The following is a 16,523-nucleotide window of genomic DNA, read 5'->3' on the forward strand; positions in this document are numbered from 1 at the left end:
GCAGATTTGGTAGGAGCCAGCATATGGGAACTTGTTCCAAAACTATGGAACAACATGGTGTCATGCCTTCAGGGTAGTGGGCCCAACTCTATGGAACTCAATCACAGTAGAAATCAAGCAAGCCTCAATCATCCCTGCTGAATTTCAGAAGCCTGGTTAAAACTATTTTATTCCAGAAGGACTTTGCACCATGAATCTGCTCTGACGTTCCAGTCTCTGGTGTTTAATTTATGTTTTAAAGATTGGATGTGTTTTGTAAGCCATTTTGGGTTTCAGATGGTAAAAAGTGGGGTATGAATTCTTTTTTTTTTATATAAATAATTTTTATTAACTGGCCAATCACATCAAATTAAATCACATCACATAAATTCCGAATTACAATGCCAAATTTTGAATTTTGTTGGGGGGACCCATACTTCAAGATCCGAAGGGTATGAATTCTTAAAACAAAATGGTTTCTATGCTGAGTTGAAGAAAAACTGTTTCATAATATGTTTTATTTAAAAAGCCCCTGTCTTTTACTTTTCAAAAACTGTATTTGTCTTGATAGGCGTGTGATGTACTTAGAAATGTAGAGGCCTCCCTTAAGCTTCTTAACTCTGAAGGCATAAGCTCGCCTCTCTTGGCAATAAAACATGAGGAACTGAAGAAAGAGATTACAGAAGCATCAGCTGACGCCTTACAGAAGGGACAAACCTTGCTTAGCAAAGGAGATGCCCACAGGTAAGTTAAGGATGTAAGTGAAGAATCCCATACACATTTAGGAGTTGCCTCATAGGTATCAATTATTGCTGGGAAGTTACATGGTCCTAAGCAGGTCGGAATACTCCTTTTCCACATGAGCACTGATCAAGGGGAACGTGGGGAGTTTTTAGGCAGAAATAAGGCAAATCCTGAAAATGAGGAAATGCAACCCAGGGTTTTATGAGCTTGACCGTTCATTAGGATTGAATCCAGGGTGATTCTCAGTGGATGAATTCTCTTCCTCACATTCTTGAAAGCATTCCTCACAGCCCCTTTCCCCCAAATTCACTGAGGCAAGGGGAAGTGATGGGGAAGAAATACAAGTTGTTTCATATGCTGCAATTTCCCCCCAATGGTAATAATAATAATAATAATAATAATAATAATAATAATAATAATAAAAATAAATAATTTTATACCCCACCCTTCTGGCTGGGTTTCCTCAGCCACTCTGGCAGGCTTCCAAGAAAATATTAAAATACAATAGTCCGTCAAACATTAAAAGCTTACCTAAACAGAGCTGCCTTCAGATGTCTTCTAAAAGTCTGGTAGTTGTTTTTCTTTGACATCTGATGGGAGGGCGTTCCACAGGGCAGGCGCCACCACCGAGAAGGCCCTCTGCTTGGTTCCCTGTAACTTCGCTTCTCGCAGTGAGGGAACCGCCAGAAGGCCCTTGGCGCTGGACCTCAGTGTCCAGGCTGAATGATGGGGGTAGAGATGCTCCTTCAGGTATACTGGGCTGAGGCCATTTAGGGTTTTAAAGGTCAGCACCAACACTTTGAATTGTGCTCGAAAACGTACTAGGAGCCAATGTAGGTCTTTCAAGACTGGTGTTATGTGGTCTTGGTGGCCGTGCCCAGTCACCAGTCTAGCAGCCGCATTCTGTCTTTTTATTCAGGGTCACATTTTGATAGGTTTACTTATCTGACGCAAATTTGTTCATATTTGTTTCCTCACAAGTTCTGGAGAGGAACTCATTTGAGGAAGGGAAAGTGTTAGAACAAAATCCACAAATGCACATGTCCTAGTTTCTCTGTTTTGCTGCAAATTAACATTATTGTTGGTTTTCCAAAGGCTAGCTGTGCAAAGGATCAGAATTGTTTTAATCTGCCTCCTATAATCCTACCTACCAGCAAAAATGCTAACTGTTATTTTGTTTCTGCCTTCAGTTCTTGGATGACTGGTGTTCAGGAAATGGTAAACTGCATTAACAAAAGAGTAGATGGGCTGATCAAACAGTGTACTGCTTACAAGGAACTTGCCTCAGAAAAACAGCACTTAACCACCTCCTTAGACAATTATCTCAAGAAGGTATATGAAAACATGCAACCCATTCTGATAAATATAACTGAATGATAAACAGAAATTGAAGTCCAATTTTATTGGACAGTGTGATTTTTTCGGTGAGATCCACTATATATTTTGGAAAGTTGTATGTCTCCTTGGATGCCTCTTAAGGTACTGTAGCCAAATTTTGTATGAAGGTTCCTGGGATCAAGGTTCAGGTTTTCACCTATGTTTGGATACAATTGGACGCCATTTTGATTCAAGATGGTGGACTCCAGCTTTAAAAAACTGCATTGATTTTAACTATTGATTTCAAAATTGCACCAGTTTTTTGGTTTATAAGAATTCCTGAGGAATGCTACGTGCCGGGCTCCTAGTATATATACAAAACGGATTTAAATGCACAGTATACCTAAATATGTCACAAGATCTCACAAATTCCTGCAGGCAAACGTGTAAGAGAAATTGGGACAGAGATTCCTCATAGTGCTTCCCTCCAGATTTCTATCAGGTGTTGTTCTCTTTCTCTCACTTCAGTCCAGGAAATGTCTGTGCTCTCATTTATTTATTCTTTTAATTGGATTTTGTTTGTATTCTGCTTTTTCGGATCACAAGCTTCTATATATATATAGTGGCCTGTGAGCCGAAAAAGCAGAATATAAACAAAATTCAATTAAAAGAATAAATATATATAATATTCCACTTTAAAAACTGAAACCACAAAGGAAATTGATCCATGAGGAAAGATATTCAGAGTAGAGAAAGAAAAAAGAGGAGAATAGGTTGAAACATGATAATAAAAAAGAACACAGAAACAAGTAATTAAACATGGAGAATGCATTCAAAGCACATTCCACCACTCAAGGAATTCTGGGCACTGTAGTTTAAGGGTTGCTGGAAATTGTATCTCTGTGAGAGGTAAAATACAGTGCCCAGAATTCTTGGTGTGGTGTAGTGGTTAAGAGTGGTAGACTCGTAATCTGGTGAACCGGGTTCACATCTCCGCTCCTCTACATGCAGCTGCTGGGTGATTTTGGGCTAGTCACACTTCTCTGGAGTCCCTCAGCCTCACTCACCTCGCAGAGTGTTTGTTGTGGGGGAGGAAGGGAAAGGAGAATGTTAGCCGCTTTGAGACCCCTTCGGGTAGTGATAAAGCGGGGTATCAAATCCAAACTACTACTACTCTTCTTCTTCTTCTTCTTCTTCTTCTTCTTCTTCTTCTTCTTCGGAATGAATGGGCTTCATTTGTGCTTTAAAGGTAGGGTGTATAAGTGGTCTGAGTCTCTCTCAAGTCTAGTTGGTCTTCCATGACCAACCTTGTTGGGGAGAGGACAGCTGCACTGAACACAGAGCCTGTTTTGCTTTCAAAGTGTCCCGTCAGCTTCTATTGCCCTGCCAGGACTTCACACTCACTGTTATTGTAGAAACATCCTGAAGCCCTTCATTGAAAACAATTGTTTTATACCGAATTAATTATGCAGATTGTGTTTCATTTAGGCAGAGTACCACCTAATACCTGTCTTACAAGTGGAAAAAAAATTGCTTTTGATCATTGTTGTAAAAAAAAAAAGACATTCACAAAATTGGGGAATGCTTTCTGAAATTTGAGATATAATGAATGCTTCTTGCTTCTATGGGGAATGTGACTACCCTTTATAACCATAATAGGTGTTTTCTAGTACAGTTCTCTACTAACATAGAACACTATGAAATATTTGCTGCATGCTAAAATCAACCCTGGCATTTGGTAGACACAGCTTAATCCAATTTAGATGCTTCTAAAAATGTGCAACAGGAATGAATCCTCATAATGGCTATATATACAATATAATTCTATATGCTAAGCCATCATGGCTATTTTTCCATTCATGCTGTCACAAATGTAAATTTATGTGCATGATGCGCAATTACGTCCACAAGCCATAAGGCCAAAGACTCGAAAATGTACTCAGTTTAAAAATGAAGAGAGTGTTCTTATGAAGGGAAGAGAGTTTGTGAAATTAGTTATCCAGGCTACTTTTTACTTTTGGCTAATGAAACAGTAACTAATATGTGTTTGAATCGTAATGCTGGAAATGTAGTTAGAGGTTAGGCATTTCAGCATATATGTCTTTGTAGTCTTAATCGTGCACATGCAAAATCTCTGCCCACAAAAAGGAACAGTTGAACATGCCTTCATTTTTAACTATATGGTGTCATTTTTACTAACTCAAATATATGTGGTGACACATGGCACACTCTTTCAAAGAATTGTGCCATTTTACAACGCATGTGGGAGAATCACTTATCTGAAAGCACTCCCCTATCAAAACTTCTCTACCTGTGGCATGCTTATACCTACATCACAGTGAAGACTTCTAGCCCGTAATTATGCCATTATGTCCAAAACAAGCCTTGGTGGCATGCAAATTAGTAGTTCAATGTTTTTAACTGGTTATTTTTATTCAAAACCAAAGGCCTCTACAAAGATTAAGAACGTTGGTCCAATAGTCTCAGCTGCAATAAATCCTGGATCATCTGTCCCTGAATCAGAGAAAGTTCTGAACAAATACTTAGAGCTGGCAAATCAAACTAAGGTAAAATACTTTTTTACACTGCATGTTTTTTTAAAAAACCCCCGGTGTTGAGCCATATGTTATTACTGTGCAAATTTCCCCACGTACTTCAAGAATGGCTTGCTTTTCTACACCAGTCCTGCACACCAGTGAAGAATCTTGCAATGAACAGAGCCCCATTACGCCAGGGATAAGGAACTTGTGGTCCTCTAGAAGCTGCCTGATTACAACTCCCATTATCCCTGCTGGCTGGGATGAAAGCTGTAATCATAGAGTTGGAAGGGTCATCTATCCCGACCCCCTGCAATGCAAGAAATGTTTTAGCAAGACTGATTTTAAAATTGCTTTTTTTATGGTTGCTTAGAGACATGGGACGCGGGTGACACTGTGGATTAAACCACAGAGCCTAGGACTTGCCGATCAGAAGGTGGGCGGTTCAAATCCCCACAAAGGGGTAAGCTCCCATTGCTCAGTCCCTGCTCCTGCCAACCTAGCAGTTCGATAGCACATCAGAGTGCAAGTAGATAAATAGGTACCGCTCTGGCGGGAAGCTAAATGGCGTTTCTGTGCGCTGCTCTGGTTCGCCAGAAGCGGCTTAGTCATGCTGGCCACATGACCCAGAAGCTTTATGCCGGCTCCCTTGGCCAGTAAAGCGAGATGAGTGCCGCAACCCCAGAGTTGGCCACGATTGGACCTAATGGTCAGGGGTCCCTTAACCTTTCAGAGACATGGTGCTGGAAGAATTAATATTAAGCACATTTCATATTATTTTTCAATATTGTAATATTATACTTTAATTTTTGTTTTTTATTTAAATCTGCCATCACAACTCCCACCCACTCAAACCTACTACAGACCTTGGCGACAGATCCCATAATGCTTAGGGTCCTCCAACCCTCAGGAAGTGCTGTGGTAGATATAGGAAATCTTGGCGGGGAGAGGGGAATGGTTATCCCACTCCGCACAAGTGGAAACACTTTTTGCCATCGCTAATATCCTAAAATTGTTTATGCGGAGGGAGTTGTTTTGTTTTTTTAACCTGAGGGTAGGGGGTATAGATGAGTTGCAAATCTTCAAGGAGTGGCCCAGTTTTTGGTAGGCCAATTCGAATGTGCACATTACACGTTATATTTCTCTGTTTATGCTGCTGCAGGAGATGGCAATTGAACTGGAATTAGCTGTGAGAATTTTTAAAGAGATGGAAGAACTGGAAACCACAGAAGTGGCCGTTTTCTCTAACAAAACTGACCTCCTGAATGAAGAACTGACAACACTTAACAGAAATATTAGCTCAAAACTGGAAATCCTGAAGCCGTATGTAGAATTTTTGAAGTCATCCGATGAGGTACTTTCCCCCCACTTGAGAGTCATATTCCCTCGGGGTAATCTGTCAGGGGCTGCATGCCATTGGTGAAGGGGGCTGGGGTCAGTGGAAGCCAGCGGTGGGTGGGGCCACAGCCCAAAGTAGATGCTTTTCTTTCTCTCATTCTCACTTTCTGCCATCATCCCTCCTTGTTACCCACATAAAATTAGACAGAGGGACACAGGTTGCTCACACTTGTGTAGGTGGTACGGACCAATGTTGTTTAGAACGTAATGCAATAAACTACGAGCTCCCCAGTACCTATGAGATGGTTATCTGAGTATTGTAGGGGGCATAGTAACCAACTTCTAGGGGCCAAGGGGTCTTCAGCACCCCCAATAAAATATGCCCCAGTTGATGGGCATTGCCATTCAAATGGTGTGTGTGCACTACGTCATGTGATCGGTTATGCGGGGCAGGGCTTGCCTGCCCCCCCCCCCAATATTTTACAGTCGTACCTTGGAAGTTGGAACGCCTTGCGAGTCGAATGTTTTGGTCCCCGAATGCCGCAAACCTGGAAGTGAGTGTTCCAGTTTGAGAATGTTCTTTGGAACCCAAATGTCTGGCGTGGGTTCTGTGGCTTCCGATTGGCTGCAGGAGCTTCCTGCAGCCAATTGGAAGCCGTGCCTTGGTTTCCAAACATATTGGAAGTTGAACGGACTTCTGGAATGGATTCCGTTCGACTTTCGATGTACGACTATATTCAAGTTGGCATCCCTGGCAAGGGGAATTAATTATTGCAGCGGTTTTGTTCTAAGACTATATTTGGTCAGAGTCTAAGATTTGACTAAAGTCTCTTGAAGGACCAGAATGACTGGCAGATGTTACTTTAGTACTCAGTGAATGCCTCTGTCTAGGAACTGGCTTTTAGAATATGGTTTCTTGATTCAGAGATCTGTGAAACTATTTGAATGTGAAAGCTATGAGAAGGTGATTCCCTGATTTGAGAAGCGAGTGTATGTGATTGAGTGTGAAAACTACCAAAATAAACTACACTTTGAGAGCATGAGAGAAACAGGAAAACAGAATGATACAGAGGGTACTTTCAAACAGTCTCTGTTTTCAAGGTGGGATTCAATCGCATTCTGGCAAATTCAGGTTTCACAATCCTTGAGAGGTCTTGGACAACAAGCCCACGTTCTTAAAAGATCAAACTTTTTGCAATAAGATCAGTGATGGGGGAATACACTGGAGAAAGCCATCATGTAACCTCCCTGCCAATAATAATAATAATTAGGATGAATGATAAATAAGTAGGTCATCTGGAAACACCCAGAGACAGAGAGCTGAACCCTGAAAGCACGGTGGGACATGGCAGGCACACCTCTCTAGAAATCTGATTGCAGTTAGGAGGTCTGCTACCTCACTAGGCCACTAGCAGTGTAAAAGCCTCCACCGACAATGACACCCCACTTAGTGTGTAAGTAAATCAGATATTACAAAAACTTTCGGCATTGCTAGTGACGAGGCCTCCACCAAAGGGAGCCATAGCCTAGTAAATGCTGCCCCTGAGACTTCTGATGGCTCAGAGAATTTGAGAGTGCACAGTAAGCGCATTTAAAGGATCATCAGCCCTCGCAGGAAATAATTATATAGTGGCTGTTCAAAAAGGATCTACCCATGATGCACTTGGGCAAAGTCCCTTTAAATGGAATAAAATTATCTCAAAAGAGACTACGAAGTGCCCAAAGTTTTACAAAGATAAATCCCCACCCGTTCCCAGTTTTCTGAAGTTTGGAGTTGTGAACTCCAAACTCCGTGGGGAAAAATTGGCACGGCATCCCTTTCCATTTTAACTAAGGATGAAATTAATTTGAAAATGTACAACAAATAAGATAGTGAGTTCTTGAACAATTGCTTTACAGTGGTACCATGGATTAAGTATTTAATTCGTTCCGGAGGTCCGTTCTTAACCTGAAACTGTTCTTAACCTGAAGACCACTTTAGCTAATGGGGCCTCCTGCTGCTGCTGCGCCGCCGGAGCACGATTTCTGTTCTCATCCTGAATCAAAGTTCTTACCCTGAAGCACTATTTCTGGGTTAGCAGTCTGTAACCTGAAGCATATGTAACCCGAGGTACCACTGTATTTACTTTCCGTTGACTTCAGCGAAGGGATTCAAGGATTATACAGCCAGAGTTAATCACAGAGAAACTCCAACATAAATGTACAGGTTACCTACACTCACTTATTTCTACCCCCTTAGGTCGGAGGTGATGCTCAGAGGCTGAAGGAATTCTATATAACGGAGGCCGTCCAAGAAGATAGTGAAGCTAAAAATGAGGCTTTGCTACAGTCAGCTGACGACCAGTGGCAGATGGTTTTAAAGAAGATTCTTTCCACTCAAGACATGGGACATGACTTTCTAAATTTAGTAAACATGGTGAGTCTCTCAGCGATGCTTTATTCGCTGACTTCAGCATTGACCCCCATTAAAAATCTTGGCGCCATTTCCCCCAAAATATTTCCAAACATATACATATTGAAAATAGCTGGGAAGGATCAGGGAAACAGGGAACCATTTCTCAAAAGACAGCTCAGTGGTAGAGCATGTGTGCTGTGGATAAAATGTCCCAGGTTCAATCCCAGGTATCTCCAGATACAGCTGGCGATCACTGTAGACAATATTGGGCTAGATGGACTAATAGACAAAAGCAAGGAAGCCATCTGAGTATCACAAGTATGTGGGCCAGCATCAATGTACAGTGGACTAACCTTACAATTGAGAAATCACATACACAAGTAAGAACTCAAGGAAGGGAAGCTTAGAAGAGAGATTGTTTGCTTATTTATCCAACATCGAAGAGAAGTATGATAAAATGGCAAAAAGGAAAAATAAGCTAGTTAGGTTAGGGATAAGGCTGGCATCATAGACTTCATGGGCTTTGTTTCCACGTGCAATAAAATATTATGGAAGAGAAAGGGTTCAGATTTCTCTTCCTTTTCTATACCACAAAGTGGGAGTTCTTGGTATCTTAAAAGTGGAGGCTGAAGGAAATTTTGGCTTTTTCTTGGCTCTTACTATTATGGGGATTTGGAAGTATCAAAAATTAGATTCCACCCCCCTCAGAATTTTTTTTTCTTAATTCTTCATTCAACAGATAAACGAGAATCTAATACTCAATGTGGGAAGTGTTGTGCAAGTAACTGAACATACTATTGATATTCTGAACAAAGAGAAGGAAGAATTGACACAGCTGTGGGCAACGTGGAAGCTTAATATGAATCAAGTGAAATCCATCAAGCAGCAGTGTGGGAAATTTAATGAACAATTTAAAATGGTAAGTGAAGAATATGTGGTTGTTTCTGACTTTCTGCTTGAAGTTTTTATGGTGTCTTATGGGCTACCAGTGATTTTGATTTTGTCTAAGCTGATCAGAGAAACACTTAACAGGCCCCAAATCAAAATCAATACTTGTCACAAGTAAGAAATATCCTGAACGAGCAAAGTATATTCAGGAGGATAATAAACTACAGTAGTTGAACTTTTAAAACAATCCCTCTTTATTCCTAATGGCAGTACATTTTTTATTGTATTAGGTATTTAAAAATGTATAGGCTGCTTAATCAGAAAACTCTCTAAGAGTTGCTCATAACAAAAACAGCAAGATAATTTTCAATAAACTTCACATAAAATTAGCATATCTTATTTTTTGTTTTAAAAATGTGCGCACATGTGTCTAGAATTGCTGAAATAAATAAGTTTTCTAAATGTGTTTAGAACAATATGAAAGTTGCCTGCCAAAGCAAATAAATAAAATAGACAAGGCGTTCCAAAGCATAGGTGCCACCACACCAAAATAATGACTTCTTACAGATTTGGAAATGGGATCCTTTTAATGAGGGTCCTGGTTGTCGCAGGCCCCTAAGCCACTCCCACTGGGAGAGTTGTTGCCAGGCGTGGCTCAAGCCTTAACCGTTGGGCCCCGGGATCCCGCCAGGGTGTTTCGGCCAATCGGGCCAGTTGCCGTGATTCCTGGGGCCTATAAAAGTGGCAGCGCGGCGTAACTGGGGGAACTTGCATCGTGCTGCCGAACACCCGCCCTCCCTCCCTAATTTTAGGTACTGCAAATTTGGCCTTGCTTTGGATTGGGTCGTCTGCTTTGGAGCAGGGGCTGGTTAGGAATTTTTCCATTTTGCAGACTGGATGTAGCCACTTTCTTTTCGCCTACCCCATTAGCAATCGTCACAACTTTGTAAGATTTAGCGGTTTGGTATTGGCTTATTGAAATGTGTGGGAGGGGAGGTGCGGCCAGTGTGGTGTAGTGGTTGAGAGCTGTAGACTCGTAATCTGGGGAACCGGGTTCGCGCCTCCGCTCCTCCACATGCAGCTGCTAGGTGACCTTGGGCTAGTCACACTTCTCTGAAGTCTCTCAGCCCCACTCACCTCACAGAGTGTTTGTTGTGGGGGAGGAAGGGAAAGGAGAATGTTAGCCGCTTTGAGACTCCTTAGGGTAGTGATAAAGCGGGATATCAAATCCAAAATCTTCTTCTTCTTCTCCATGAATAAGGGTATTCTGGTAAAGGAATCTGGGGGTCCTGGATCTCGTCCGAAGTCCCCTTGAAGGGCTAGGGCCATGCCAGGACCACAGGAACCCCAGGGTGAGCTTCATTGATCTTCATCGATGTTGCTCCCTCATTTGGTGTTTACCCTTTCAGACAGAGAGAGGAGTCAGTTATAGTCTGTTGCCAATGCCTAAGCCAACACTGCTCACTTTGCTGCAATCAATAAAGTTGTGGCCTAAATTTTGCCCAATAACTTAAACTAAAATTACGTGTCAGTGTGAAGTTATTTTCAGGGGGGCCTCGGGACGCAACTGAACATTTTATGGCACTTTGCAAGTCTGGGTTCCTCAGATAGAAGTGGTTGAATGGGCACCCTTCATCAAGAGACCACAGGGCAGTTTACAGCATAAAACATAAAACACAAAATACGTAATATGTTTCCAAACATATATATATGAAAAACAGTTGGGCAGGAGCAGCGAAACATGGAACAATTTTATTTAAAAACAGCTCAGTGGTAAAGCACTTGCTGTGCACACAATATTGCATTTATATGAGAGTGTCCTTTTAAGATGTGTAGGTTTTCATTCACTGTTCCAGTACTGTATACTATAGAGATTTATTTTGCATTTTTGCAAAAACATCCTGATCCTTTTCTTACTTCAACAGCATGTATTACCATATCTGTATTTATTTATTGTAGACTACCCAAAGCTTAAGCATTCTTCAAGAGGCGCTCAGGTCTACGACAGCACTTGATCTTGGGAGTAACCTCTCAGTACTTATAGAACTGCAAAATAAATTTAACCATATGAAGCCACGGTTTCAGGTGAGAAGAGAAATTAAGCACATCACGCCCTGTGTGAAACAAATCATTTCTAAGTGCTTGCTCCTAGAAGTACCTAAAGCAAACTTTTCACTCCATGTTAAATTCAGCAGAAATGCTGTGCTTAATAATTTTGTGACAGAGAGAACTTCACATTTTTGGTATTGTGGATGGGTGCACATGTGTAAGTTTATGAAACTGTTTTGCACAAAGTTGAAAAATGTGTCAGTTTATTTTATTTATTATTATTATTATTGAAATAGTTATCTAGAAGCTGTTTATAAAGTTTGTATTGAACATAGCATTTTGTGTGGAAAGGAAGTGGGGAGAAATTAGCTTGGGTGGCAGAAATGTTACAGAACCATGCCCCAGTTATGTTTTGCATGCTTCAAAGGAAAAAACCCCCAAACAGAAATAAAAGTCTGAGACTAAATTTCCAGGAGGGATTTAAACCTGGGCAGGCAGCTTCCAGCTTCTGGTTTTCCCTTTCTGCCTAAGCCCTGAGACAGGTGCCAGACAATCCACCTCATTCTGCCATAATCTGCTTTATATAGAGAATAGATGAGAAGTTAGGGATGCTTGAGATATTTTTCTGAGAATTCTGATCTGAAATGTCTTGCTACAAACATTCTGGACTAATGTGCAGATCAGAAGTTAGTTGCCCACTTGGATTTCACATCTCAGCTAAAACAAAATTGTATAAAACCATGTATATGGAGAGAAAATTCATTTAGAAGATACATATTCAAATCTGGATGTCAATGCAAATTTTCATGCAGATTGGTGTTTTGTTTTGCTTTTTAAATCAGAGATTAATGCAGACACATGGCATGACAGTTTTATGAATGAGCACATACAAAAGTGGCCTGGAGGAGAAATGGACTGATTCGTCCATTGCTACTGAGAGGACAAATTTAATTTTGAATTAAAAGTCCTCCTTTTGAATGTGCCCATCTTTCAGACCAATGAGATACAACAAGTAAGCAAGCGGACAACTCCCAGTTTAACATGAATGCAAAAGGTGGGGCAGAATTTAGGCAGATCTTAATCCAGGCACAGGCAAACTCGGCCCTCCGGATGTTTTGGGACTACAGTTTCCATCATCCCTGACCACTGGTCCTGTTGGCTAGGGATGATGGGAGTTGTAGTCCCAAAACATCTGGAGGGCCGAGTTTGCCTATCTATGCCTGTTAGGGCTTAGCTTTGGAAATAGGGGGGGTGGGGATTCACAGGCTAGGTGTGAACTCCACATTCAGAAAAGGAGGAAGAAGAAATGGCTTGAAGTCAACAGTGATTTGCTTGGATTAAATGTGTGTTTCCCTTTTAAGTTTCAATAATCTTCTTGCATCTGATTTGTTAGCAACTCAATGCTGAGGTGGAATACACATTAAAGTTATCAGAGCAGCTGAGCTTGAAAGGCGTGCCTGACATGGAAAAATCTGAGAAAGTAAGTGAGCTTATTCATCTCCATAAGGAGATAAAGGAAAAGATGGCAGAATATGATGACATTTTCAACAAGACTATCAAATTCCATCATGTCAAAGAGGAAGTGAGTATAGTCACCTTTAACCTGGCAAGAATTTATTTAACCTCAGAAGTTCTCTTGCTACAGCTATGCATGTGTATTGTGTGTCCCATACATGAACACATTAAACGAAGCACCTATGACTATATAATAACCATACTAAAGCATACACCAGCTCCTAACTCTGGATTCAGATCCAAATTTGTGTATGTCTTGAGCCTAGACATAATGGCATGTGATTGTAAAGTGGAGGAACAGAAGAATGGTTGTTAATGAAACATAATACGTTAATCTCCTCAGCTTGAAGGCCTCATAAAATCAGGAGGACTGAAGATCCCTGAAGCGAAAGATGTGCCCAGTGACACTTCACATGCTAAGATTCACTTGAATAATGCTCAGGAGAAGCATGCACATATCAGGCACCTGTACAAATTGGCGCTCACTCTTGGAATGGATATAATTTCAGCAGTGCAACATCCTGTAAGTCAACAGAATGGCCCTAGTGGTGGAAGAAAGCAGGGATAATAATGGGACATGGTGCTTCATTTTCTCCATTACTTCTGGGTTGGGCTGTTTACAACAGATTTAGAAGGATACCAGAGATTACACCTGACAATTGCCTATTTTCCCACATTGTATAATATGACAATTTCTATGACTGAGCTAGGCTATTTACAAGTTAACCCAAAGGCAACATCCAAATCCCTTCAGGCTGAGAGATTAAATGCCAGGATCGCTCAGCAAGCATCACATAATTGTATATTCTTCTATTACTCAGTATTCAAGAAGGGCTAATGCAGAACTAGACTCAGGCATTCAAACCAAATAAGCATGTTTCTATGGTACCTCAATGTACAGTTTGATAGAGGGCCTAATATAAAGAGTACACAATGGTAACAACACAATAAAAATAACAAAATGATAGATTATAATTTCTTTCAAAGACCCAGTGCTCAGTTGCTCCTCTGCATTCAGTATTATCGACGAGTCATGTTTTCTTTGTCCAGAGGGATTCTCTGTTTGTATCTTCCATGACATAGCCACATGATTCACTCCTATCCCTCAAAGCGGTGCCACACAAAAAAAGAAGATACTGTAGCAGGTTCAGAATACAAAAATCAGACAGTTAACTAGAACAATCTGGTGGGAATATATTTCCCCAAGTTTATGCCAATGTCAAGCTTCACGCCTTTTTTAGGCAGATGCAGAAGTGAACCCCATATTTTCAAATCTTGCCAGAATGTTACCACATCAACCTCTTGGAAGAACATAATCTTACTGTAAAATAGGTTAATTTTAAATTGAAGGGTTTTTTTAAATATAAGACAATAACAAAACTGAAGTAATGTAGCTTTTAATGTTTGATGTATTACAGTATTTTAATATTTTAATTTTTTTTGGAAGCCACCCAGAGTGGCTGGGGAAGCCCAGCCAGATGGGCGGGGTATAAATAATAATTTGTTGTTGTTGTTGTTGTTGTTGTTGTTGTTGTAACAAATAGTGTTGCAGGTCAGTTTGCAGCCCCTGATGCCAACTTTTTCAGCCTGATTTCTGCATCTCATTCTAGAATTCCTTTAATGTTTCTGTAAAGAACCTGCAGCAGCAGCTCAAGACCCTTGAGTCTGACAGCGTGAACTGGGATTCCAAAGCTGAAAAGTATGAGGAAGATTTGTCGCACATCCTCCACTTCTGCACCACAAAAGACGAGATACGTGAGGTCTGGTGAAAAAAACATATTAAATGATCAAAAGCTGTCGTGTCCTTTCACTTCTTTCTCTTTAGTAGTCTTCAGTAGAGCTATCCTTTCACCTTTATTTGGTTAAGTTTATGAGGGGGGGTGTGATTCACAAACCCATTTTTGAGATGCCACTTGTTTTCTTGAAGATAGGTTGGAAATGGTCTCAGCTCTCTGCAGTTTTACAGCCAGACTGCACGTTATTGTGGTATATATAGTGAGGGCAGAGTTCATTTTTTAAAAATGCCTCTTGTCCCATGTAAAAAGTTATCTGCATGTAGTCAATGAAGCTGTCGTCATGTTTCTAATTTAGCGTGCCTGGTACTTCCTTTCTAATATGCTAATTTACTATACAGAGATTAGTTTCTACGTGTGAAAAGAAAAAAAAAATACATGCGTGTCATCTACAGTCTGAAAAGATGTATTTTGTTCTTTGGCTTTTATGTGGTTTAGTTAAGTGGAATAGGCTTACAGAGATATTTGAACTGAACTTCGAGCACAAACAGCATTTTGGTACAGCAGAAATGTAGCCTTCTAGTACACAGTCTGAAGCACAGATGCCAAGTGAAACATGTTACATGGACTTTTAGCTCTTCCAAACATTATGATGCACTAGTATCCAGCATTGCTGAGGAATTCTAAGAAACCAAAGAATTTGAAATCAGTGGTTAAAATCAATGCAGTACTGAAATGTTCAATCCACCATCTTGATTCAAAATGGCATCCAGTTGGAGCCAAATAATGCAGATGAACATCAGCTCCTTGATCTCAGGGACAATCATGCAAAATTTGATTATGATATCCTAAGAGGTGTCCAAATGCAAACAAACAACTCCCACAGATAGAGACATAGTAGATAAATTAATAGTTGTTGTCATCCAAATAGCTATTTGTCCAGAGGCTTGAACATCATCAGAAGGACTTTTGTTCTTGGAACAGTTGATGCCCCTCTCTAATGCCATATCATGGATTGCTCATTTCAAAGTTTCCTTCATTTCAAAATCAGTTTGCTACGAAGAACAGAGGGCAATAGTTCAAGATAAACAAGCAGAAAGTCCCTTTAGATATGAGAAACCTCTGCTGTTCTCTAAACATAATTAGGTGCGTCAGTATGTCAATAACGTACCATCATTTTTCTTACGCTTTCAGATTATTAGAAGCTTCATCTTCTCTGTGTTACGCAGTGGAAAGTTGAACATCTTATACCCTAATTATGAGGACATATGCATATGTCTGTGTCTAAGTGCGATTCTCTCCACCCCCTGTCCTCTCAACTGGTACTATTCTCAGCTTGTCTACATAAAACATCTAGTGATCACATTTCACTTTTCCCAATCAGCTTGTCTGCACTCGGCTAGTTTCCAGTCCTTAGCAGGAGAATCAAACTCACCATCTCTTTCACCTTCCTGTTAATTCCACCTCCCTTGATGAATCTGATTCCTCTGGGCCAGCTGGTTGAGCTCAACAGAAGCGTGAAACTGACCATTGTATAAAGTTGTGAATTTCACCTCAGTGGTGCCAAGGTTTGGTTTCATTCTTCTGTTAGGGAGTTTCTGTATCTTCAAGCACAGAAACAGTCTCCAACCAGCACCTTCCTTACTTTGCTCTCAGTATAGAGCAGCCTAGAAGTACTTATCGTAGCCATCCTTGCCTTTCATAGTTTAGTTCTGCGACAAAGAGGAAAAGCCACTAAACCTGTCGTGAAACTGGTCCAGGGCGAAACATATTTATGGACTGCTGTTTTAAATCCAGAGGGCTATGCAATTAAAAAGAAATTGTCATCTGGGCGAGAATTTGGGTAGTGTTTGCCTTAATGCATAACCAGCAATCACAAATGATGGCAGTATTCTGCCACACAGGACAGGAATGTTATGCTCAGTGGTGGAGCTTCATGTTCTGGCACCAGGGGGTGGAGAGCAGGTGGGCCGGGACTGGCGCATGTCCTGGGGGCATGGCACATGTCCTGGGGGTGTAGCAAATTGC

At 40.8% G+C, this 16,523-nt stretch overlaps 1 protein-coding gene across 3 annotated transcripts in view; it reads left to right on the forward strand.

Annotated features, from left to right (window-relative positions):
• The window catches only part of CCDC141 (coiled-coil domain containing 141), a 110,376-nt gene that overhangs the window by 59,611 nt on the left and 34,242 nt on the right, over window positions 1–16,523 (forward strand). For 2 of the 3 annotated variants that reach the window (XM_081855686.1, XM_081855685.1), the window contains exons 8-17: window positions 551–723; window positions 1,914–2,055; window positions 4,488–4,607; window positions 5,740–5,931; window positions 8,155–8,331; window positions 9,050–9,229; window positions 11,158–11,283; window positions 12,641–12,829; window positions 13,106–13,285; window positions 14,373–14,522. In XM_081855686.1, the coding sequence (XP_081711812.1) occupies window positions 551–723; window positions 1,914–2,055; window positions 4,488–4,607; window positions 5,740–5,931; window positions 8,155–8,331; window positions 9,050–9,229; window positions 11,158–11,283; window positions 12,641–12,829; window positions 13,106–13,285; window positions 14,373–14,522 (1,629 nt within the window). The remainder of the gene's footprint in view (window positions 1–550; window positions 724–1,913; window positions 2,056–4,487; window positions 4,608–5,739; window positions 5,932–8,154; window positions 8,332–9,049; window positions 9,230–11,157; window positions 11,284–12,640; window positions 12,830–13,105; window positions 13,286–14,372; window positions 14,523–16,523) is intronic. The other variant, XM_081855684.1, reaches the window with a different exon arrangement.

This window comes from Podarcis erhardii (assembly GCF_964252035.2).
Source record: "Podarcis erhardii genome assembly, chromosome: 1".
Taxonomy (NCBI): domain Eukaryota; kingdom Metazoa; phylum Chordata; class Lepidosauria; order Squamata; family Lacertidae; genus Podarcis; species Podarcis erhardii.